The 24,737-nt window shown below is 39.2% G+C and overlaps 1 protein-coding gene across 1 annotated transcript in view; it reads right to left on the bottom strand.

Annotated features, from left to right (window-relative positions):
* Positions 1-24,737, bottom strand: part of CR1L (complement C3b/C4b receptor 1 like) — a 67,325-nt gene that overhangs the window by 22,794 nt on the left and 19,794 nt on the right. Inside the window, 1 exon segment of the mRNA XM_070384790.1 lies at positions 15,017-15,089. Coding sequence (XP_070240891.1) covers positions 15,017-15,089 — 73 coding nt within the window.

Genomic DNA, 24,737 nt, shown 5'->3' with positions numbered 1-24,737 from the left:
AGGAGATCAAGGCAGGCCATCCTAAAGGAAATCAGTCTTGAATATTCATTGAAAGGACTGAAGCTGAAATTGAAGCTCCAATACTTTGGCCACCTGATGCAAAGAACTGGCTCATTTGAAAAGACCCTGAGGCTGGGAAAGATTGAAATCGGGAAGAGATGGGGATGACAGAGGATGAGATGGTTGAATGACATCACCGACTCAATGGACATGAGTTTGAGTAAATTCAGGCAGTTAGTGATAGACAGGGAGGCCTGGCATGCTGCAGTCCATGGGGTCAGAAAAAGTCAGACGTGACTTAGCAACTGAACAACAACAACAAAATTTGTGGTAATTTGTTTTGGCAGTCCTAGGAAGGTAACATATATTTTACACATTCCTCTCAATAACAGAGAATGCAAGTGGAAAGAAAAAAAAGCATCAGATCAGATCAGATCAGATCAGTCGCTCAGTCGTGTCCGACTCTTTGCGACCCCATGAATCGCAGCACGCCCGGTCTCCCTGTCCATCACCAACTCCCGGAGTTCACACAGACTCACGTCCATCGAGTCAGGGATGCCATCCAGCCATCTCATCCTCTGCCGTCCGCTTCTCCTCCTGCCCCCAATCCCTCCCAGCATCAGAGTCTTTTCCAATGACTCAACTCTTCGCATGAGGTGGCCAAAGTACTGGAGTTTCAGCTTTAGTATCATTCCTTCCAAAGACATCCCAGGGCTGATCTCCTTCAGAATGGACTGGTTGGATCTCCTTGCAGTCCAAGAGACTCTCAAGAGTCTTCTCCAACACCACAGTTCAAAAGCATCAATTTTTCGGTGCTCAGCCTTCTTCACAGTCCAACTGTCACATCCATACATGACTACAGGAAAAACCATAGCCGTGACTAGACGAACCTTTGTTGGCAAAGTAATGTCTCTGCTTTTGAACATGCTATCTAGGTTGGTCATAACTTTCCTTCCAAGGAGTAAGTGTCTTTTAATTTCATGGCTGCAATCACCATCTGCAGTGATTTTGGAGCCCAGAAAAATAAAGTCTGCCACTGTTTCCACTGTTTCCCCATCTATTTCCCATGAAGTGATGGGACTGGATGCCATGATCTTTGTTTTCTGAATGTTGAGCTTTAAGCCAACTTTTTCACTCTCCTCTTTCACTTTCATCAAGAGGCTTTTTAGTTCTTCTTCACTTTCTGCCATGAGGGTGGTGTCATCTGCATATCTGAGGTTACTGATATTTCTCCTGGCAATCTTGATTCCAGCTTCTGTTTCTTCCAGTCCAGCATTTCTCATGATGTACTCTGCATAGAAGTTAAATAAGCAGGGTGACAATATACAGCCTTGACATACTCCTTTTCCTATTTGAAACCTAGTATGTTGTTCCATGTCCAGTTCTAACTGTTGCTTCCTGACCTGCATACAAACTTCTCAAGAGGCAGATCACGTGGTCTGGTATTCCCATCTCTTTCAGAATTTTCCACAGTTTATTGTGATCCAACAGTCCACCGCTTTGGCATAGTCGATAAAGCAGAAATAGATGTTTTTCTGGAACTCTCTTGCTTTTTCCATGATCCAGCGGATGTTGGCAATTTGATCTCTGGTTCCTCTGCCTTTTCTAAAACCAGCTTGAACATCAGGAATTTCACGGTTCACATATTGCTGAAGCCTGGCTTGGAGAATTTTGAGCATTACTTTACTAGCATGTGAGATGAGTGCAACTGTGCGCTAGTTTGAGCATTCTTTGGCATTGCCTTTCTTTGGGATTGGAATGAAAACTGACCTTTTCCAGTCCTGTGGCCACTGCTGAGTTTTCCAAATTTGCTGGCATATTGAGTGCAGCACTTTCACAGCATCATCTTTCAGGATTTGGAATAGCTCAACTGGAATTCCATCACCTCTACTAACTTTGTTTGTAGTGATGCTTTCTAAGGCACACTTGACTTCACATTCCAGGATGTCTGGCTCTAGGTCAGTGATCACACCATCGTGATTATCTGGGTCATGAAGATCTTTTTTGTACAGTTCTTCTGTGTATTCTTGCTGTCTCTTCTTAATATCTTCTGCTTCTGTTAGGTCCATACCTTTTCTGTCCTTTATCGAGCCATCTTTGCATGCAATGTTCCTTTGGTATCTCTGATTTTCTTGAAGAGATCCCTAGTCTTTCCCATTCTGTTGTTTTCCTCTATTTCTTTGCATTGATCACTGAAGAGGGCTTTCTTATCTCTTCTTGGTATTCTTTGGAACTCTGCATTCAGATGCTTATATCTTTCCTTTTCTCCTTTGCTTTCCACTTCTCTTCTTTTCACAGCTATTTGTAAGGCCTTCCCAGACAACCATTTTGCTTTTTTGCATTTCTTTTCCATGGGGATGGTCTTGATCCCTGTCTCCTGTACAATGTCACGAACCTCATTCCATAGTTCACCAGGCACTCTATCTATCAGATCTAGGCCCTTAAATCTATTTCTCACTTCCACTGTATAATCATAAGGGATTTGATTTAGGTCATACCTGAATGGTCTAGTGGTTTGCCCTACTTTCTTCAATTTCAGTCTGAATTTGGCAATAAGGAGTTCATGGTCTGAGCCACAGTCAGCTCCTGGTCTTGTTTTTGCTGACTGTATAGAGCTTCTCCATCTTTGGCTGCAAAGAATATAATCAATCTGATTTTGGCGTTGACCATCTGGTGATGTCCATGTATAGAGTCTTCTCTTGTGTTGTTGCAAGAGGGTGTTTGTTATGACCAGTGCATATTCTTGGCAAAACTCTATTAGTCTTTGCCCTGCTTCATTCCATATTCCAAGGCCAAATTTGCCTGTTACTCCAAGTGTTTCTTGACTTCCTACTTTTGCATTCCAGTCACCTATAATGAAAAGGACATCTTTTTTGGGTGTTAGTTCTAAAAGATCTTGTAGGTCTTCATAAAACCGTTCAACTTCAGCTTCTTCAGCATTCCTGGTTGGGGCATAGATTTAGATTACTGTGATATTGAATGGTTTGCCTTGGAAACGAACAGAGATCATTCTGTCATTTTTGAGATTGCATCCAAGTACTGCATTTTGGACTCTTTTGTTGACCATGATGGCTATTCCATTTCTTCTGAGAGATTCCTGCCCGCAGTAATAGATATAATGGTCATCTGAGTTAAATTCACCCATTCCAGTCCATTTCAGTTCGCTGATTCCTAGAATGTCAACATTCACTCTTGCCATCACTTGTTTAACCACTTCCAATTTGCCTTGATTCATGGACCTGACATTCCATGTTCCTATGCAATATTGCTCTTTACAGCATCAGACCTTGCTTCTATCACCAGTCACATCCACAGCTGGGTATTCTTTTTGCTTTGGCTCCATCCCTTCATTCTTTCTGGAGTTATTTCTCCACTGATCTCCAGTAGCATACTGGGCACCTACTGACCTGGGGAGTTCCTCTTTCAGTATCCTATCATTTTGCCTTTTCATACTGTTCATGGGGTTCTCAAGGCAAGAATACTGAAGTGGTTTGCCATTCCCTTCTCCAGTGGACCACATTCTGTCAGATCTCTCCACCATGACCCGCCCATCTTGGGTTGCCCCACAGGCATGGCTTAGTTTCATTGAGTTAGACAAGGCTGTGGTCCTAGTATGATTAGATTGACTAGTTTTCTGTGAGTATGGTTTCAGTGTGTTTGGCCTCTGATGCCCTCTTGCAACACCTACCGTCTTACTTGGGTTTCTCTTACCTTGGGCGTGGGGTATCTCTTCACAGCTGCTCCAGCAAAGCACAGCCATTGCTCCTTACCTTGGACGAGGGGTATCTCGTCACCGCCGCCCTTCGTGACCTTCAATGTGAGATAGCTCCTCTAGGCCCTCCTGCGCCCACGCAGCCACGGCTCCTTGGACGTGGGGTTTATATTATAAACTGATGGTCACAGAAGTGGAGATCCCTTAACTGGCCAGAGTTTCCAGGCCCTGTGTCTGGGGAAAAAAAGAGCTCCTGCTCTGAAGGATTTGCACATGGGTCTGCCTGTTAATGGGGATGTGCTGGTGTAATGAGCTTTTAATTAGGTCAGCTCAATGCTTGACCACACAGAACTGTTGGGCCCGCGTCTAAGGAGCCTACTCACGGGTATGGGTTACAGTATTTTTACTATACTAAAAAAAGCATAGTAAATCGTATTTCCCTAAGAGACAGTTATAGAAAATGTCATAAAACAACTACACCTTCTTTTCTAGGGCATACATAACTTTTTTCCAAAACTGTCAATATTTGGGGCTATAAAACACTTTTCAATAAATTTCAAAGAATTAAACAAAAATATCAATAACTAAAAAATCTCCAAGTGTTTGAAAATTATGTAACAGACTTCTAAATAAACTATTGATAGAAGAAGAGATCAAGAGGGAAATTAGGCAATTTTTTCATATAGTAATAATGAAAATGTAAAGATTGTGAGATGCAAATACAGAAATTTTTGAGAAAAATTTATATATTTAAATGTATCTTTTATAAAAAAATGAGTCAAAAACAAAAGTATCTAAGCTTGTATATCAAGAATTGATGAACAGAGAATACCAAATTAAGCTCAAAAAAAGTATCAGAAAGGAACGAATAAATCATAAGTCAATAAAATAGAAAATAATTATACACTATAGAAAATTAAAAGTTGTTTTTCAATAAATCTTGATAAACTCAGTAGAAATAATCAAGAAAAAGTAAACGTTAAATATTGTCATTAGCAAGAAATAAAGTAGGAATATCACTACATATCTCATAGCTATTAAAGCATAATAAGAAGCTGTAATAAACAATATTATACCAATACCTTAGCAAATGTAAATGAAATATATTCATTGAAAAATACAACCTATCATAACTTATTAAATAAGATATTAAAAATCTTAAAAGATCACAGCTAGTGAAGAAGTTAAATCAGTAATTAAAAGCCTAACAACAAAAACTCCCATCCAGATTACTTTACTACTGAATTATTCCAAAGACATAAAAAAAATAATATTGTTATATAAATAATTCCAGAGAAGAGAAAAAAGAATGAATACTTTCCAAAACACTTTGTAAGACCAGCATAATCTTGATACCCCAAACTGACAATGGCATTAAAAGAGAAAAAAAAAATAATTAGAGTTCAACATCTCTTGAGAACATAAATGCAAGTTTTCTAAACAAAATATTAAGAAATTGAATGTAGAAGTATTTATAAAGGATAGTATAATGGTCAAATAGAATTTTTATTGACAAATTTGAAATATTAATCCAATGCTATAATCTTGCAGTAAAAATATTAGCAACCACACACACATCATACACAACAATCATTTATAACACATTATTAGAAAGATGGATTTACTCTAGTAACTCTATTTTAGCTTTCTAATGATCAATCAGTACAATAGAAAATATCAATAAACGAGAAACGTGTGATTATCTCAATAGATGAAGAGTGATAAATTAGAATGCACATTCATCATAGTTTCCAAGGATGTGGAACAGCTGGACAATTCATATGCTTCTGATAGGAGTGTAAATTTGTACAACAATTTTATAAAATCTTTTGGCGGTATCTACTAAAACTGAATAGGTTTATACTCAGCAATTCCACATATAGAAATATAAAAAAATTGTACATTTTGCATGCATAGATTTGGACATATAAAAAGATTTGCAAGTTTATATAGATTTCCATATGTACTTGCAAAAAAACTGCTGATATTTAAAGTTAAATGCCGGGGACCAGCCCCGGCTGATCCAGGGTATTCGAAGCGGGGACGGCGTCGGCGAGGATCAGGAAACAACTGCTTAATTAAACGTTAATTAAGGATATAAAGAGTAATAGAATGAGGATAGCTCAGTGAAGAAATTCAGTGGAGAAAAGAGGCTGAAATAAGGATAGCTCAGTGAGGAAATTCAGTGGAGAAAAGAGGCTGAATAATTCAGCCAGAAGGTAAGAGAAAGAACGACATGGTGAGACCAAGTTTCGGTGAACAAGGCCCGCACTTTATTTTCCAAAGTAGTTTTTATACCTTAAGTTATGCATAGAGGATAATGGGGGAAGGGGTAGAGTCATGCAGTAAGCCAGGCTTTCTTCCTGCAAACATATCATATGCAAAAGTTTAGGTGATTTGCATCATCTTCTGGCCCGGAGGCCTTTTTCTCTAAAGGTGATTATTCTCAAGTCAGGCGCCAGCCTCCAAAAAGCATTAGATAAAGTTGCATTCCTACAGAGCAAAGGTGTGGTGGGCTATAACAAGAAAAAGAATTAACTCAAGGGTCCCAGGTTACAAACATTAAAGCTACTACTTACACCAACTATATTAATCAATACACTGCCAGGGACACAGCAGGTAAGGGATATGGAAACTTAGCAGCAAACATTGGCTCAACAAGTGAAAATCCCTTCACCAATACAATTTCTTTTTTTTTTTTTTTCACCAATACAATTTCTTTTTTTTTTTTTTAATTTTATTTTTTATTTTTTTTTAAACTTTACATAATTGTATTAGTTTTGCCAAATATCAAAATGAATCCACCACAGGCATACATGTGTTTCCCCATCCTGAAAGATTGATTAGAAATTGTATTGGTGAAATGGTGGTACCATTTCACCAATACAATTTCTAATCAATCTTTTAACTACTCAAAAGAATCTGTGCTTAGACAGTTTAGAACATCTCCTGCCTCTCACAGTTGGGAGGCTCTGAACAATCACATGTGGCGGAAAAACCTATTCAGGCAGGCTAGAGGATTTCAAAAGAGTTTGTAGGTTAAACACTGTCACACCCAGGAATTATTAACTGGAGCTGTAAGCTAACTCTTTTTTCAGAGAGGTAGTGGGGGACAGCCCCCCGTAAAGTCAGAGGTGTAGGTGAAAGCACAAAGCAGAAAGTAGGCAGACTCTGGTTTTGGGGGTAGATTGCTCCAGAATTTCCAGGGAGACTCCTGAGGCTTGATCCCGCCTTTGCGTATGCCAAGCCTCCTTCCTCATGACCTTTGCCAGAGGCGGAGCTCGCTCCCCGCAGTTAAATTTAGAAATTAATTAAATTCTTACAATGAAATATAGAGCAACAGAAAAGATCCAATTAATCTTACATGAATGAGTCTCCTAAGTATAACACTGATTAGAAGCTGGACACAAGAATAAACATTTTTTGATCCCTTTTATATAAAATTTAAGAGGAGGCAAAGCTAAACTTTGGTGATAGAAGTCAGAATAATAGTTACCTTGAAAAGATAATAACTTAGAAAAGGCAATAGGGGAAGCCTGAGCTGTTGATAATGTTCTATATATTATCTGAATTCTATTTACATGGGTGAGTCACTGTGTAAAAATTCATTGAACTGAATGAATAAGATTGTATGCCTTACTATATATGTGTTAAACTTCAATAAAAAGTCTGTATAGTTCTATTTCTAGTTTTTTAAGGAATCCCCACACTGTTCTCCCTAGTGGCTGTACTAGTTTGCATTCCCACCAACACTGTAAGTGGGTTCACTTTTCTCCACACCCTCTCCAGCATTTATTGCTTCTAGACTTTTGGATAACAGCCATTCTGACTGGCGTGAAATGATACCTCATTGTGGTTTTGATTTGCATTTCTCTGATAATGAGTGATGTTGAGCATCTTTTCATATATTTGTTAGTCATCTGCATGTCTTCTTTGGAGAAATGTCTGTTTAGTTCTTTGGCCCATTTTTTTGATTGAGTCATTTATTTTTCTGGAATTGAGCTGCAGGAGTTGCTTGTATATTTTTGAGATTAGTTGTTTGTCAGTTGCTTCATTTGCTATTATTTTCTACCATTCTGAAGGCTGTCTTTTCACCTTGCTTAGAGTTTCCTTTGTTGTGCAGAAGCTTTTGATTTTAATTAGGTCCCATTTGTTTATTTTTCCTTTTATTTCCAGTATTCTGGGAGGTGGGTCATACAGGATCCTGCTGTGATGTATGTCGGAGAGTGTTTTGCCTATGTTCTCCTCTAGGAGTTTTATAGTTTCTGGTCATACATTTAGATCTTTAATGCATTTTGAGTTAATTTTTGTGTATGGTGTTAGAAAGTGTTCTAGTTTCACTCTTTTACAACTGGTTGACCAGTTGTCCCAGCACCACTTGTTAAAGAGATTGTCTTTTCTCTGTTGTATATTCTTGCCTCCTTTGTCAAAGATAAGGTGTCCATAGGTGCATGGATTTATCTCTGGGCTTTCTATTTTGTTTCATTGATCTATATTTCTGTCTTTGTCCCAGTACCATACTGTCTTGATGACTGTGGCTTTGTAGTAGAGCCTGAAGTCAGGCAGATTGATTCCTCCAGTTTCATTCTTCTTTCTAAAGATTGCTTTGGCTATTTGAGGTTTTTTGTATTTCCATACAAATTGTGAAATTATTTGTTCTAGCTCTGTGAAAAAATACTGTTGGTAGCTTGATAGGGATTGCATTGAATCTATAGATTGCCAGAGGGACGGTATGGGGAGGGAGGTGGGAGGGGGGTTCAGGACGGGGAACATGAGTTCACACGAGGCAGATTCATGTCAATGTATGGCAAAACCAATACAATATTTTAAAGTAATTAGCCTCCAATTCAATTCCATAAAAATAAACGACCCAATCAAAAAATAGGCCAAAGAATTAAATAGACATTTCTCCAAAGAAGATGTATAGATGGCTAACAAACACATGAAAAGATGCTTAACATCACTCATTATCAGAGAAATGCAAATCAAAACCACAATGAGGTATCATTTCATGCCAGTCAGAATGGCTGCGATGCAAAAGTCCACAAGCAATAAATGCTGGAGTGGATGTGGAGAAAAGGGAACCCTCTTACACTGTTGGTGGGAATACAAACTAGTACAGCCACTATGGAGAACAGTGTGGAAATTCCTTAAAAAACTGTAAATAGAACTGCCATACGACCCAACAATCCCACTGCTAGGCACACACACAGAGGAAATCAGAATTGAAAGAGACATGTGTACCCCAATGTTCATTGCAGCACTGTTTATAATAGCCAGGACATGGAAACAACCTAGATGTCCATCAGCAGATGAATGGATAAGAAAGCTGTGGTACATATACACAATGGAGTATTACTCAGCCATTAAAAAGAATACATTTGAATCAGTTCTAATGAGGTGGATGAAACTGGAGCCGATTATACAGAGTGAAGTAAGCCAGAAAGAAAAACACCAGTACAGTATAAATGGCACCCCACTCCAGTACTCTTGGCTGGCAAATCACATGGACAGAGGAGCCTGGTAGGCTGCAGTCCATGGGGTAGCTAGGAGCTGGACACGACTGAGCGACTTCACTTTCACTTTTCACTTTCATGCATTGGAGAAGGAAATGGCAACCCACTCCAGTGTTCTTGCCTGGAGAGTCCAAGGGATGGGGGAGCCTGGTGGGCTGCTGTCTATGGGGTCGCACAGAGTCAGACACGACTAAAGCGACTTGGCAGCAGCAGCAGCAGCAACGCATATATATGGAATTTAGAAAGATGGTAATGATAACACTGTACGCAAGACAGCAAAAGAGACATAGATGTATAGAACAGTCTTTTGGACTCTGTGGGAGAGGGAGGAGGGGGATGATTTGGGAAAATGGCATTGAAACATGTATAGCATCATATAAGAAATGAATCACCAGTTCAGGTTTGATGCAGGATACAGGAAGCTTGGGGCTGGTGCACTGGGATGACCCAGAGGGATGATATGGGGAGGGAGGTGGGAAGGGGGTTCAGGATTGGGAACACATGTACACCCGTGGCAGATTCATGTTGATGTATGGCAAAACCAATACAATATTGTAAAGTAAAAAAATAAAATAAAATAAATATTTTTTTTAAAAAATCTAGCAAACTTTTAAACGTAGAATCTAAACGAAAAATATACAGATGTTCAGTGTAAACTCCTTTTGATTTTTGTATACATACAGCTTTTTATAATAAATACGATGATTCTAAAAAAATAATAAATAAAAGAGAAGTAATGCCAATCTCACCTAAATTCTATAGGAAAACAAATACATGGGACATTACAAGATGGTTTTATGAGATTATCATAAGTTTAATACTGAAATGTGATTTTTTAAATTATGAGAAAGAAAATTACAGTCTAATCTCCTAAAAGATATTAAGGATAGAGCAATAAAAGTGTTCTAAAATTAATGGTATTGGTTATACAAATGTGATTTTATTAAAAATCATTGAACTCTATACTTCAAAAGGCTTTTTAATATGTGAATTATACATCAAAAATATATAATATGTGTTACAAAAGCATATTAAATAACAAATAAAAATTTTAACATGTTATGACCAAGTTGATTTATTTCAAGAATGTAAAATTGGAATATGAATCCGTTTTTTTTTTTCAAAAATTCTTAGCAATGAGAAATATAAAATATAAAGGAACTTCCTTAATCTGAAAATGGCTATTTACAAAAAGCCTACAACAAATATCAGATTAATAATGAATTATTTTGTTGAATTTTTCCCTTTGAGATGAGGAACAAGACAAGGATTCCACCAGTGTGAAACATACTAGCAGTCCTACCTAGCAAAAGAAAGAAAGAAAGGAAGAGAGGTAGGAAGGAGACAGAAAGAAAGAAAAAACAAAAGGTGGAGAAGGGACAAAAGGAAGGGAAGGGAAGAAAGAGAGAGAGAAAAGGTAAGAAGAAAGAAAGGAGGGACATTCCCTGACATCCAGTGGTTAGGACTCAGTGCTTTCACTGACATGAGACCAGGTCCAATCCCTGGTTAAAGAACTAAGATCCTGGAAGCCATGTGGCACAGCCAAAAAATTTAACAACAAAAAAAAAAAGAAAGAAAGAAAGTAAAGCAACGGCAAAACAGAAAGAAAGAGCAAGGAAGGAAGGGACAGAGAAAGAGAAGAAAGAAGTAGGAGTAAAAGGAGGGAGGGAAATAGGAAACTTACAGTTATCTCGTGTTTTTCTGAAATGTTATTCAGGTCAAACTGGAGGTGGTTTTCCCAGACTTACTTTGTTTGGAAGGTTCTAGATTGGGGTTAGAGCTTTAGAAGTCAGCATGAAATTCTGAGGCAGAAATGAAGCAACAGTCATTCCACTCTGAAGGTCGTCCTTGGTCAGTGGAGGCAAGGGGATAAATGCACAGAACAAATGGTCAGGTTCCCATTTGTCCTTGCTCTCCTTCTACACCCAGCTCACTTCAACTGCTGTCCTGCTTCCCTACAGTGATTCCATCCCACTCTCAGATGCTTCACTGTGAGCTTACAGAAGCAGTAATCAGGAAAAGCAAAAATCTTTCATAGATTTCTACACCAGTCCTCTTCCCAGGTCTATCCCAGCTGTCAGATGTGCTTAGTTTGCTAAAAGCCTCAACTCCAAGACAGCTGGTTAGTGACTCCTCTGATCTTTTTAGACCAACTCCTCAGGAAACTGGATAAAGTTTAATTCCACAATAAATCTCTTGTTGCATAATAAGAATAATAGTTCTGCTTTCATATTTGAACCAAAATTTATCCCAGAGTAACAGTGGAGTCTGGGATTGGTTCTTTGATACAATTAGATTTAAAGGAATTAAAGCTGCCCAAGAAAAAGGCACACATGTAGTTTATGGAATGTAGGGGAAAATCACCTCAGTCAACACCCACTGACACCTACAATCAACAGAATTAAGATTTGGGATGACCAAGTGGCTGCTGTCCTATAACATTTGAGGGAAGGCATATAATGGGATTGCTGCTTGCTTCTAAGTGCATCAGAGAACTTAAGAGAAAGAAAATGGTGAGTTATAAAGCTTTCAATTATTGCTCAAGGTTTAGATAGGAAAGCTTCTATATCTACCCTAAAAGAAACACTTGTATCCTGTAGCCACAGGACCAAGATTTTTGAAAACCAAATACACTACATAATACTGGGAGTGAATTGCAATACAAATTGAATTCACAAATTCACAGAGTTTCTTACACTAAAGTTTGGCCATTGATTAGAAGAAGGATTGACTGAAAATTGAGATGGAGATATACGGAAAAGTTCTAATTAAACTGAACACCTTGAACCTGGAAATTCTACTGAGCCTCCTTTACTAGAAGGAGCAGCCATTCCTCCTTGGTCTGAGGAGACACGCTTTCTATTTCCTGAAGAAGTATTGCTATGGAATCAGAATGCTCAGTTAAATCTGAATTTCAGAAAAAATAATGAAAATTTTCTAAGTATAGAAGTATATGCCAAATATTGCATTGCACATATTTATACTATAGAAATATCTGTTGCTTCTCTGAATTCAAATTTAACTGGGCATCTTGTAATTTTATTTGCTAACTCTGGCAACCCAAATTGCAAGGACTGCTAATTCTCCTCAGAACATACCCCTACCTCTTTGCACTGTTTCTAGTCCTTTAACCAGATTTGAGCCTTGGTAGGACCAGGGAGAGTAAGGGAAATAACACTTATGACTTGTGAGCAGAACAAAATACACCAAAAGAATTGAGATTCCGAATTCAATATGTTAGCTTGAATGTGGCTTAACAGAATGAAACGGAAATACCAGGACACTATCATTGTACCACAGAGGAAGACACCCTGTGGCATGGGGACTTAGGAACACAAGAGTGAATTTATCATTTGCATGTGTGTGCTTAGTTGCTCAGTCATGCCCGACTCTTTGCAACCCCATGGAGACCTGTTTATCTACTCCCTGTCTCCATGGTGCGCATAGGTTGAAAGTGAGACCTTTTATCCAAGGCTTTGGGAAACACATTTATGTAGAAGTTTCAGCATTCTTGAGGAACTCTGTGCTGGCTATTCTCTGTAGGACAGGAATGACAGTGGGAATGGTAGCTACTAAATGAGGTTCTCTGAATCCAATGGAGATGAAAGGACTTCAGGATCACAGAGATCACATAGTAGCACTTAGCTACCAGAGACAATTGAAAGAGAAATCAGAATGATTTTCCTGCAAAGATCTTTGCATTGGCTAGTTGATCATGGAATCTCTAAAACTGAAGCAGATGTATAGTGGTCTAAAGTATTATTTGATTTGTATGAGCAGAGAAGATGGTGTTGTTCAGTCAATAAGTCCTGTCTGACTTTTGGTACCCCATGGACACCAGGCTTCCCTGTCCTTTACTATTTCCTGAAGTTTGCTCAAACTTATGTCCATTAAGGAAGTGATGCCATCCAACCACCTTTTCTCCTCCTGGCCTCAATCTTTCCCAGCATCAGGGTCTTTTCCAATGTGTCAGCTCTTTGCATCAGGTGGCCAAAGTACTGGAGCTTTAGAGAAGATCTAGATCTAGTGAACAGAAGTCTGATTGAATCAGTACAAAAGAAAGCGGTAGTTATTTGTCAACCATTTCTAAGACTTGAGACCAGTGTGGAGACCTAGAGCAGCTTCAATAAATGGGAGACTGACTAGCTCTTCTTGAGGAAGCATATGCTACACAGCCAAAACGTATACCGTTGTTTCCTTGCTACCCTTCATCAAGGAGGCTTAAAGCCATTTGCCAGGGTTGAATATAGAAAAAGTTACAGAATTATAGAGATGAAAATATAAAAATAGGTCTAGATATACTACTTTTATATAATAGTCATCGTTATATTACTGTTTCTTCATGATATTCTGTTATGACTGAATATAATTCCAATGTATGGAGGTATTTCTTCTAATTATGCATGGATATTTTATGTTTCTTAGGGAACTCTCTGTAGTCATTTTTAATAAGTCTTTTTCCTTCCAGTAGTTATTTCCAAACCATAATTTGAACCGTGAAATGCATTTAGATTAGTTTAACGTGCTTGCCATTATAATGTATACTGCAATAAAAATTTACAATCCGCTTTATTTCTTAAGTATAAATTCTAGGGCCCCTGATGGCTCAAAGGGTAAAGAATCCATTCGCAATGCAGGAGACACAGGGGACATGGGTTCAATCCCTAAGTCAGGAAGATCCCTTGAAGGAGGAAATGGTAACACACTCCAATATTCTTGCCTGAAAAATCCCATGGACAGAGTAGCTTGGCAGACTACAGTCTAAAAGGGTTGCAAAGAGTCTATAAGAGAAGAACATGGTTATATAGATAGCATCACCAACTAAATGGACATGAATTTTAACAAACTCTGGAAGACAGTGAAGGAGAGGGAAGCCTAGTGTGCAGTCCATGTGGTCACAAAGAGTCAGACACAGCTTAGCGACTGAACAACAACATAAATTCTATGTAGCAGATCAAAATACAAGCTCATTTTTGAAGCTTATATTACATTATGACTTTCAAGAAAGTGTGTTAAACATTTGGTACATGAAAGCAAATTACTCCATAGCTTCATCAGCCTTGGAGAGTATCAGTTTAAAAATTTATGTGAGACAGCAAAAGAGACACAGATGTATAGAACAGTCTTTTGGACTCTGTGGGAGAGGGAGAGGGTGGGATGATTTGGGAGAATGGCATTGAAACATGTATAATATCATATATGAAACAAATCACCAGTCCAGGTTCGTTGCATTATACTGGATGCTTGGGGCTGGTGCACTGAGACGACCCAGAGGGATGGTATGGGGAGAGAGGTGGGAGAGGGGTTCAGGATGGGGAACAAGTGTAAAAAAAAAAAAAAAAGACTCCAAGCTTCCACTGCAGGTGGCGTGGTTGGTTCAATAACCCTGCAGGCTGTGTGGTGTGACCAAAAAAAAAAAAAATTTTTAATTTTATAAATAAATCGAGTGTTTTAGAAAGACTCAAAAAAATTTTTTTTACTAATTGTCTATGCAGAATGGTTATTATACTGGGATTGGCAGAACCAACATAATTTCAAATTAATAGACATGAAAATGAAATTTGAAGGCTTTTATGCATTTAAGTCCCTAGGTTCAGAAACTCTCAACCCAGAATAAAGAAGTACTTTGAAAAACAGTTGCCAGAACCTCACATGTATTTCTGAGACCATTATAACTATATTCAGCTATCTGATTGACAGGATGCAAAAATCAATTAAGATTTTTTATAACTTCAGGGAAAAATTGAGAATCTCTTGGTAAAGTAACGGACAAGAATATTTAACTCACTCTCACAAATCTGTGGGTCATTATCCCAGGTGACAGAGTTGCCAGAGATGATGAGTGCAGCAGAGGATTGACTCTACTCGGTATCTAGAGACAAAGAATAATGAATACTGTATTGTAAATAAACACTTAATCCTGCTTAAACTACAATCTTGGAAAATTCAGAAAGACAATTTCCATTTATCAAAGTACTATCACTTTCCCAAATGTTATGCCTTTATTTGGACATTAACATAGAAAGTGTATTAAAAAGCAGAGACATTACTTTGCTGACAAAAGTCCGTATAGTCAAAGCTATGGTTTTTCCAGTAGTCATGCATAGATGTGAGAGCTGGACCATAAAGAATACTGAACACTGAAGAACTGATGATTTTGAACTGTGGTGTTGGAGAAGACTCTTGCAAGTCCTTTGGACTGCAAGGAGATCCAACCAGTCAAACCTAAAGGAAATCAACCCTGATTATCCATTGGAAGAATTGATGCTGAAGCTGAAGCCCCAATACTGATAGGTGAACAATGTTGGATTCATGATCTCCAAAGAAGATGTGGCTTCAGGACCAGGGACCAGCCTTGATCACTCAAGAGCTTTTGTGTAGCAGAGTTTTATTAAAGTAAGAAAAGGGAAAGAGAAAGCTTCTGACATGGATATCAGAAGGGGGACCGAGAATGCCCCCAGCTAGTCTTATCAAGGCCTTATATACTTTTTTCAGACCCACTTCCACAACATACATTTTAAATTAACAAGATTAGAATGAAAAATAGAAAGATCTTACCAGACCCACTTCCATAATATACATTTTAACATGACAAGTTTAGTCAGAAAGTTCTTGTTAAGGAGAAACATGTCCTCAAGCAAGATACATTGTTATATTGACTAAGACAAAACAGTGTAGAAAAGAACATTTGTCCTTTTCTCCTTGAGAGCCCCAGACCTCTTTCTCCTTCTTGAGGGCTCTGGACTCCTTTCTTCTCCTCAGGAACCCTGGACTTCTTATCAACCTAGCTAGGAGATGACTCTTTCCATACTTTGGCCACCTGATGCGAAGAGCCTACTCATTAGAAAAGACCCTGACGCTGGGAAAGATTGATGACAGGAGAAGAAGGGGGGCAACAGAGAACGACATTGTTGGATGGCATCACTGACTCGATGGACATGAATTTGAGTCAGCTCCAGGAGATGATGAAGGACAGGGAAGCCTGGCATGCTGCAGTCCATGGGGTCACAGAGAGTCAGACATGACTGAGCGACTGAACAACAAATTTTCTTCTTCAGATCTTCTAAATTAGATATCTCTTCTTTATTAGGTTAAGGCACATTTTTATATACATCTAAGATAAATGATTCATCAAATTAGAATCAAAGGAAATCCAAAGAAGATAAAATTAGTTGAGCACTTATTTCATATCATAAACGTTACAGGCAAAAATTCTCAATTAGTATGCCAAAAGGTGTTCAAAGCTTGCCATACAATTTAGAAAAACTGATGACATTTATTTCTGTTTCAACTGAAATTCTGTGTACTCATGGACTGTTGGGCTGCATTGTTCATGAAAATTGGTGGAGAATAAGATTGGATATTACTAAAGGTTAAGAGAAATAGTGTCAAATAACAGTCAAGTGTTTCTTTGGTGTAGCTTAGAATATTGTCTTATGAATATATAAGAGACTATGGCACAAAATTTTTTCAAACAACAAAATAGATCAAATAGAGATCAAATGAAAAGAGTGACAGCTGTGGAAGTTCTTGGAAAAACCTGAAGCACTGTTACGTTGAAGTAGTGATTGTGTTGTCTTTATTAATGCCTTCAGGATTGTTTTGCGGTTTCTTAATGCCTTTCGGAACATCTTCAGAAATGAACATATTCTAAATTGCACCGCAAATTCGCAGAAACACAAATAGACAACAAATGGAGGAAAGGAAGGCTGCAGTCCTCCCACTATGTGTGCCCTTCCTTCTTTTTTATTTTTTTTTAATTTTATTTTATTTTTAAACTTTACATAATTGTATTAGTTTTGCCAAATATCAAAATGAATCCATCACAGGTATACATGTGCTCCCCATCCTGAACCCTCCTCCCTCCTCCCTTCCCATACCATCCCTCTGGGTCGTCCCAGTGCACTAGCCCCAAGCATCCAGTATCGTGCATTGAACCTGGACTGGCATGTGCCCTTCCTTCTATCTGTTTGCCATAGAGACAGAAACCACGGAGACACTTCTGGCTTTTGACTTCACAGAGATTATTTCTCAAAGTGCTCTTTTTATTTTCTAATCATGACATTGGGGATAAAAATGGTGAAGTTCTAACTTGAGTCCACAGTTCTCCTTTTACTACTATTGTTTAGTGTTGCATAATGAACACAGAATGAATCAAAATGTAACCTTGTTTTCGTTGGTTATGGGGACCCTTAGAGAATGTTTTCATGTACTAAATTTGTCTCCCAAAAATACATTAAACAATTGAGTAAATAATAGCCAGATTTCTTCCCTTTCATGATGTTGAGAAAGAAAGAGAGGTAAAACTCACGCTTCTTTTTAAAAGAGGAATCCAGAATTTTTATATCCATTTCAACAGTCTGTAGCCTTTACATCCATCCTACCTTCTTGGGTCACCTGGGGAAGAGGGAGTTGTAGGGTCATATCAGCTAAGCCACGGTTCAGGAAAAGTCATGACAAATTCAATGCCAGAAGCCACAAGCAGTCTGTTAGTAAATGTGTCTAGATATTTGATAATCTTCTACATAGAGCCAAGAGTAGAACAGAGAGACCTTTCAATATTTGTGTCACTTCCTTTTTTATTTTCTATTTTTTTTTCAGAATGATAATTTTTTATTTTTTAAGAATGTCCTGAATCTATGCATACATGAACCAGATAGATGAGTTAGCAAAAAAATAAGAAAAAAAAATATTTGTGAATTATTTAGATTAGGACATTGAAATCTTTGATAAGAAGAACTTCTCTTTAGCAACTTCATAGTAACTTAAAGAAAAACTTTTTGAGATAATCATAGATTCATATGTAGTTGTAGGAAATAATACAGAGAGAGCCCAGGCACCCTCTACTCATTTTTTCCCATTGGTAACATCTTGCAAAACTATGGTATTATGTTAAAACCAGGATATTGACATAGATATGATCCATTAATTTTATTTGTATTTATTGTTTTATTTGTATTAATTTGTGTGCGTGAATGCACATGCTTGCATGTGCATTTATATCTATGCAATTTTTAGTAGACTATTTTTAAGAGCAGTTGAAGGAAGACTGACCAGAAGGTACAGGGATTTACAATAGACTCCCTGCCTTGACATATGCATATCCTCCCACATTTTCAGCATCTCCACTAGAGTTGTGCAAGCTTCCTTGATGGCTCAGCTGGTAAAAACAAAAAAACAAAAAACTTCCTGTAATGTGAGAGACCGGGGTTTGATCTCTGGGTTGGGAATATCCACTGCAGAAGGGAATGGCTATCATTCCAGTATTCTGGCCTGGAAAATTCCATGGACTGAATAGTCCATGGGGTCACAAAGAGTCAGACACGACTGAGCGACTCTCACTTACTCCCTCAGAGCTATGCATTTCTACACTGATACATCATTATCACTCAGAGGTTGCTATAGTCCATGGATCACAAAGAGTCAGACACGACTGAGCGACTCTCACTCACTCCCCCAGAGCTGTGCATTCCTACACTGATACATCATTCTCACTCAGAGGTTGCTATGCATCCCATGGGTTTGGATAAGTGTAGAGTGACACGCGCTCACCAGTGTAGTATCACACGGACTAGTTTCACTGCTCGAAAAACTTCTGAGCTCAGCTGATTCATCCGTCCCTACTCTCAGTCTCTGAAAACCATATTATTACTCCATAGTTTTGCCTTTTCCAGAATGTCATATAAACAGAACCATACAGTAGCTAGCCTTTCTAGATCAGTTGCTTTCATTTAGGAAAATACATGTAAGTTTCTTCCATTTTCTTTTCATGATAGCTTTTCATGATAGCTCATTTATGTTTTCCAGAGTGAATTTCCCATTTAAATTCCTATCAACAATGTATAAGTCATCTGTTTCCTCCACATCCATGCTAGCATTTGGTATTTTTACTGTTTTTATAGTACTCATGCAGATAGATGTGCAATGCTGTCCCACTGTTGTTTTAATCTGCACTTTCCTAATGGCTAATGAAGTCAAATATCTTTTCATGTGCTTGCTTTCCAAGTGTATATTCTGTTCAGTGAAATATATATTTGTGTCTGTACTGGGTTTTACAGTGTGCCTCCAAATTTGTATCCACCTGAAACCTCAGAATGTGACTTTACTTGGAAATAAGGTCTTCACAGATGTAATATGTTAAGGCTTTGGTTAGGTAGGTCCCCATCCACAAGGACTGGTGTCCTCAGGAAGAAGAGGTAAATCTGGGCACAGAAGGAAGATGGGGTTAATATATATAGAGAGGCAAAGCCATGGGAGATAGAGGCAGAAATAGCAGTTTTCAGGCATGCAATGGACATTTTTTATAGACATAGAATTCATATTTGATAAGTTCTTTTATTTCAGTAGCTGAAATAGGTTGTGCCAAATCCCTCTTATATTCACATTTTCAGATAAGAAAATGCCATCACTCTCATTCCAACTGGAGTTCCCCTAGAGATAAGGTGTCCTTTCTCTCTGGTTGCTTCAAAGATTTCTTTTCAAGAGGGTTTATAATAACTTGTTTAAATAATTTTGTGATGGCTGCTTTAAAGTATATATAATAGTTCCAACATCTAATTCATCTTGGTATTGGCATCAGTCGATATCTTTTATCTATCAAGTTGTGAGCTTCCTGGTTCTTGATGTGACAGTTTTCTACTGTATCCTAAACATGTTGAATATTATAAGATTCTCGATCTTATTTAAACCTATTTTATCAGGCAACCATCTTCTTTAGGTTAGTGTGTAGATTCTGGACTAATTTTATGAGATTTAGTTCCAGTTTAGCTTTAGTTTTCTAAGTCTCTCAATGGTATTCTGATCTGCTTTATTTTTCTGGCTCCCACTTAAATCTTCAGTGTATCTCTGTTGATGCTGCCTGTAAGAATAAAACTGCTTCCCTGGGCTGCCTGCTGTTGCTAGGTGTGGAATGGGGGATATTCAAACCTTGAGATAGAGAGTAAATTCTCTGGCCTGCTCTCTGGCTACTTTCTAAGGGTGGGCTTCCCACTTCACCAGAGTTGGTGCCACCAAGGGAGGGAAGCATCTAATGAGGCTGCTTTTTGCTGCTGGGTAGAATACTAGGGCTTCCCAGGTGGCATTAGTGATAAAGAACACACTCACCAATGTAGGACACATAAGAGACTCGGGCTCTATCCCTGGGTCAGGAAGTTTCCCTGGAGGAGGGCATGGCAACCCACTCCAGTATTCTTGTCTGGAGAATCCCATGGACAGAGGAGCCTGGCAGTTTACAGTCTATAGGGTTGCACAGAGTCAGACATGACTGGAACATCTTAGTATGCGGAAGACTAGGAGACTTGAGTCTGGGCGCTTTTTCCCACCGTGTGGAGGATCAAGAGACCCTGAGACTGGTTCATCTGCTGCTGCTGGATTAGTGGTACACTACCATGGGTGTAGGGTCAAGAGATACTGATTCTGGTCTGTTTTCTGCTACAGTGTAGAAGGCTGGCACCCTGGGCCTTCTGGAATGTCTGATGTGAGTGGAGGAGTCTTCCTGCTGCTATCTTGAAGTCTAGGTCTCACCAACCAAGTTCTTCTGGTGCTATTGGAAGCAGAGAATAAACTCACTGCTGTTGGCCATTGTAGGGCATGAGATATGTCAGTCACCCAGGTTCTGTTATTGACATGGCTGCTGGTGGACTGAGATGTGCTGTTTCTGATGGGTGGGATGTGGGAAGGACAGGCTTCCCCCCTCCCTGATTGCTCCCTATTGTGCTAGGCAGACTGGGCCAATGCTATCTCTAAGGATGGGTTTCTTCACTACATCCCTGCTGAGCTTCCCCTCCTCCAGTCCTTTAATGGGAGAGTAGCCTTCTGTTTCTCTCTGCTTGTTGACTATTCTGGCTTACAGTCTTCTATAGCACTTATCTTTTGAGATAAAAGGAAAATCCAGGGAACTCACCACAGGATCATTCTTTAAGGTCTGGGGCCCCTAACCAGCCCACTTTCTTTCTACCTTTTGTGGTTATCTTATGGTTGTATGTTGAACAGTTTCCAGGGTATTTATTCATATGCAGAGAGAGAAGCAGGGAAAAGCGAAGCTGGAACTAGAAGTTCAGTAACAGGTCTTTAAAAACCGTCTATAAAAGTTAATAATCAGTCATTGTAGAAAAAAGTGAAAGACACAGAAAATTCCAGTAATGACAAAAAATTACCTAAAATCTCTCTTTCAGCATAGTTAATGGTTTAGAGAAGAGCTTCTCAAAATTCTCATTTGCATGGAAATCACCAGGGGATCTTGTGAAAATGTGATTCTGATTCAGTGGGTATGCAGATTTTGCATTTCTAACAAGCTTCCAGGGGATGCTGACCTTGCTGGTCTGTGCACTGTGCTTTGGGTCCAGAACTTAGAGGAAGTTCTTTCAGTCTCTTATGTGAAGAAATACATATGTAACATGAATGTTAGCTGTCAGGTGGTTGTGGTTAAACTGGACTGGGACCTATATTTCACAGCCGTATGAGAGTCCTCCTTCACCCGCATGATGTCTGTGTGTCTTAGGGCTTATTTTCCCACACTTCTTTCTGCTTCCACTCTGCTGTGTCTATCCCTGCTGGCTTTGGGTTCTGTACTACATTTCATCTAGCAGCAAAACCCAGGACTTTGTGGGTTTCTCCCCCAAATCCACTTGTGCAAAGAATTTTTGTTGCATTTTGGGTGAGTTTTAGAAAGTGTTACCCTGGGAAGTGAATGCCATCAGTGATTTTATTCCATCCCTCACTTGTCTTTCTCCTCCTTCTTCTCTGAAATAACAAGCAATTTTCTCTCCTTGCTTTGGTTTGGAGTTGCCTTAGTCCTGAATTTGGAGTCTCGCCTTTTTAAAATATAACCTCTATCCTAAAACTGTTTTCATTATATACAATTTTGCTGGGTAGCACACCTACATTTGCTCCTCAGATTTCCTTTTGGGGCCTCATTGAGACTGATACTCCTGGGTTCTGTCTTTATCTCTACCTGCCCATCATGAATTCTCAGACTGGTGAGTTTGGGAGAAGGATAAGGGCAATTAATTTCAAACTTCTTCATCTTGCACCACACTCTCACTCTTCATGCCTGCAGAGAGGATGCATTCTGGTTCATTCCCAGCCATATACTAAAGTGCTTCTCCTACCCCTGTGGTGAGTGGGGGTGGGTGGGGGAAGCTGACTGTTATTCATCTGTGCCCAAGAACAGGAAAGTACATTTAATTGCAGGATTTTAAAAATTAGTTCATTGATCCCTGACCTAAAGTTATATTCTCTACCAATCCCTTTCAGCAATAAAGATATAATTTGAGCTTCATCTGTCTGATTCCTCAGTTGGTCCAGATATTTGGTGGTGAAAATATGTGAATTGCTCATTGGAATCCTTCCTGCAAGCTCTAGCAAATATACTATGATCAATCCCCAATATTTTATTGCAGAATAATATTCCATCACTTAAAGTGAAGTCGCTCAGTCATGTCCAACTCTTTGCGACCCCATGGACTGCAGCCTACCAGGCTCCTCCACCCATGGGATCCTCCAGGCAAGAATACTGGAGTGGGTTGCCTTTTCCTTCTCCAGGGCATCTTCCCGACCCAGGGATTGAACCCAGGTCTCTCACATTGCAGGCAGACGCTTTAATCTCTGAGCCACCAGGGAAGCCCATTCTGTCACCTAAAATGGACCACAATTTACTCAAACAATCCCCTATTGTGAATATTAGGTTATTTCCCAACCTTTCCAAACCTTTAGATTCTTTTAGACTCTTCAAAGGGCTTCCCTTGTAGCTCAGTTGGTAAAGAATCAGCCTGCAATACAGGAGACCGAGGTTTGATTCCTGGGTTGGGAAGATGCCCTAGAGAAGGAAATGGCAACTCACTCCAGTATTCCTGCCTGGAGAACCCATGGACAGAGGAGCCTGGCAGGCTACAGTCTATGGGATTGCAAGAGTCAGACACGACTGAGCGACTAAGCACAGCACACACAGACTCTTCTGATAAGTTTAACTTCTTGGCAAAAATATATTGCTTAAATTGTGCTAAATGGTATAAATTTGTATCAATTTATACTCTTACTAAGGAGATCAAACCAGTCAATGTTAAGGGAGATCAACGCTGAATATTCATTGGAAGGACTGATGTTGAAGCTGAAGTTCCAGGGTTTTGGTCATTTGATGCAAACAGATGATTCATTGGAAAAGTCCCTGATCATGGAAAAGATCAAGGGCAGAAGAGGGCATTAGAGGATTAGATGGCTGGATGGCATCACTGATGCTATAAACATGAACTTAGGCAAACCCCGAAGACGGTGAAGGACAGGGAGGCCTCGCATGCTGCAGTCTATGGGGTCACAAAGAGGTGGACATGACTGGGCAACTAAACAATAACAACAGTACTGTTATTAGAAGTTATGTCAATACCCATTACACTGAACTTCATCAATAGCAGCTGTACATAAGGATTTTTCCTCTTTTGTTTATTGCTATTCTTAGTATTTGTGGGCTCTGAATAAATACTTTTGTATTCAGATCACATCACATCAGTCATTCAGTCGTGTCCGACTCTTTGTGACCCCATGAATCACAGCACGCCAGGCCTCCCTGTTCATCACCAACTCCTGGAGTTCACTCAGAGTCATGTCCATCAACTCAGTGATGCTATCCAGCCATCTCATCCTCTGTCGTCCCCTTCTCCTCCTGCCCCCAATCCCTTCCAGCATCAGAGTCTTTTCCAATGACTCAACTCTTCGCATGAGGTGGCCAAAGTACTGGAGTTTCAGCTTTAGCATCATTCCTTCCAAAGAAATCCCAGGACTGATCTCCTTCAGAATGGACTGGTTGGATCTCCTTGCAGTCCAAGGGACTCTCAAGAGTCTTCTCCAACACCACAGTTCAAAAGCATCAATTCTTCGGTGCTCAGCCTTCTTCACAGTCCAACTCTCACATCCATACATGACCACAGGAAAAACCATAGCCTTGCTTAGACAAACTTTTGTTGGCAAAGTAATGTCTCTGCTTTTGAATATGCTATCTAGGTTGGACATAACTTTCCTTCCAAGGAGTAAGAGTCTTTTAATTTCATGGCTGCAGTCACCATCTGCAGTGATTTTGGAGCCCAGAAAAATAAAGTCTGACACTGTTTCCACTGTTTCCCCATCTATTTCCCATGAAGTGGTGGGACCGGATGCCATGATCTTCATTTTCTGAATGTTGAGTTTTAAGCCAACTTTTTCAGTCTCCACTTTCACCTTCATCAAGAGGCTTTTTAGTTCCTCTTCACTTTCTGCCATAAGGGTGGTGTCATCTGCATATCTGAGGTGACTGATATTTCTCCCGGCAATCTTGATTCCAGCTTGTGTTTCTTCCAGTCCAGCGTTTCTCATGATGTACTCTGCATATAAGTTAAATAAACAGGGTGACAATATACAGCCTTGACGTACTCCTTTTCCTATTTGGAACCAGTCTGTTGTTCCATGTCCAGTTCTAACTGTTGCTTCCTGACCTGCATACAAATTTCTCAAGTATGTCAAATAGGATACTATTGTTATTT

The sequence above is a fragment of the Bos mutus genome, chromosome 16 (genome assembly GCF_027580195.1).
Source record: "Bos mutus isolate GX-2022 chromosome 16, NWIPB_WYAK_1.1, whole genome shotgun sequence".
NCBI lineage: Eukaryota > Metazoa > Chordata > Mammalia > Artiodactyla > Bovidae > Bos > Bos mutus.
The sequence above is the reverse complement of the archived record's forward strand: the minus strand, read 5'-3'. Positions and strand labels throughout refer to the sequence as shown.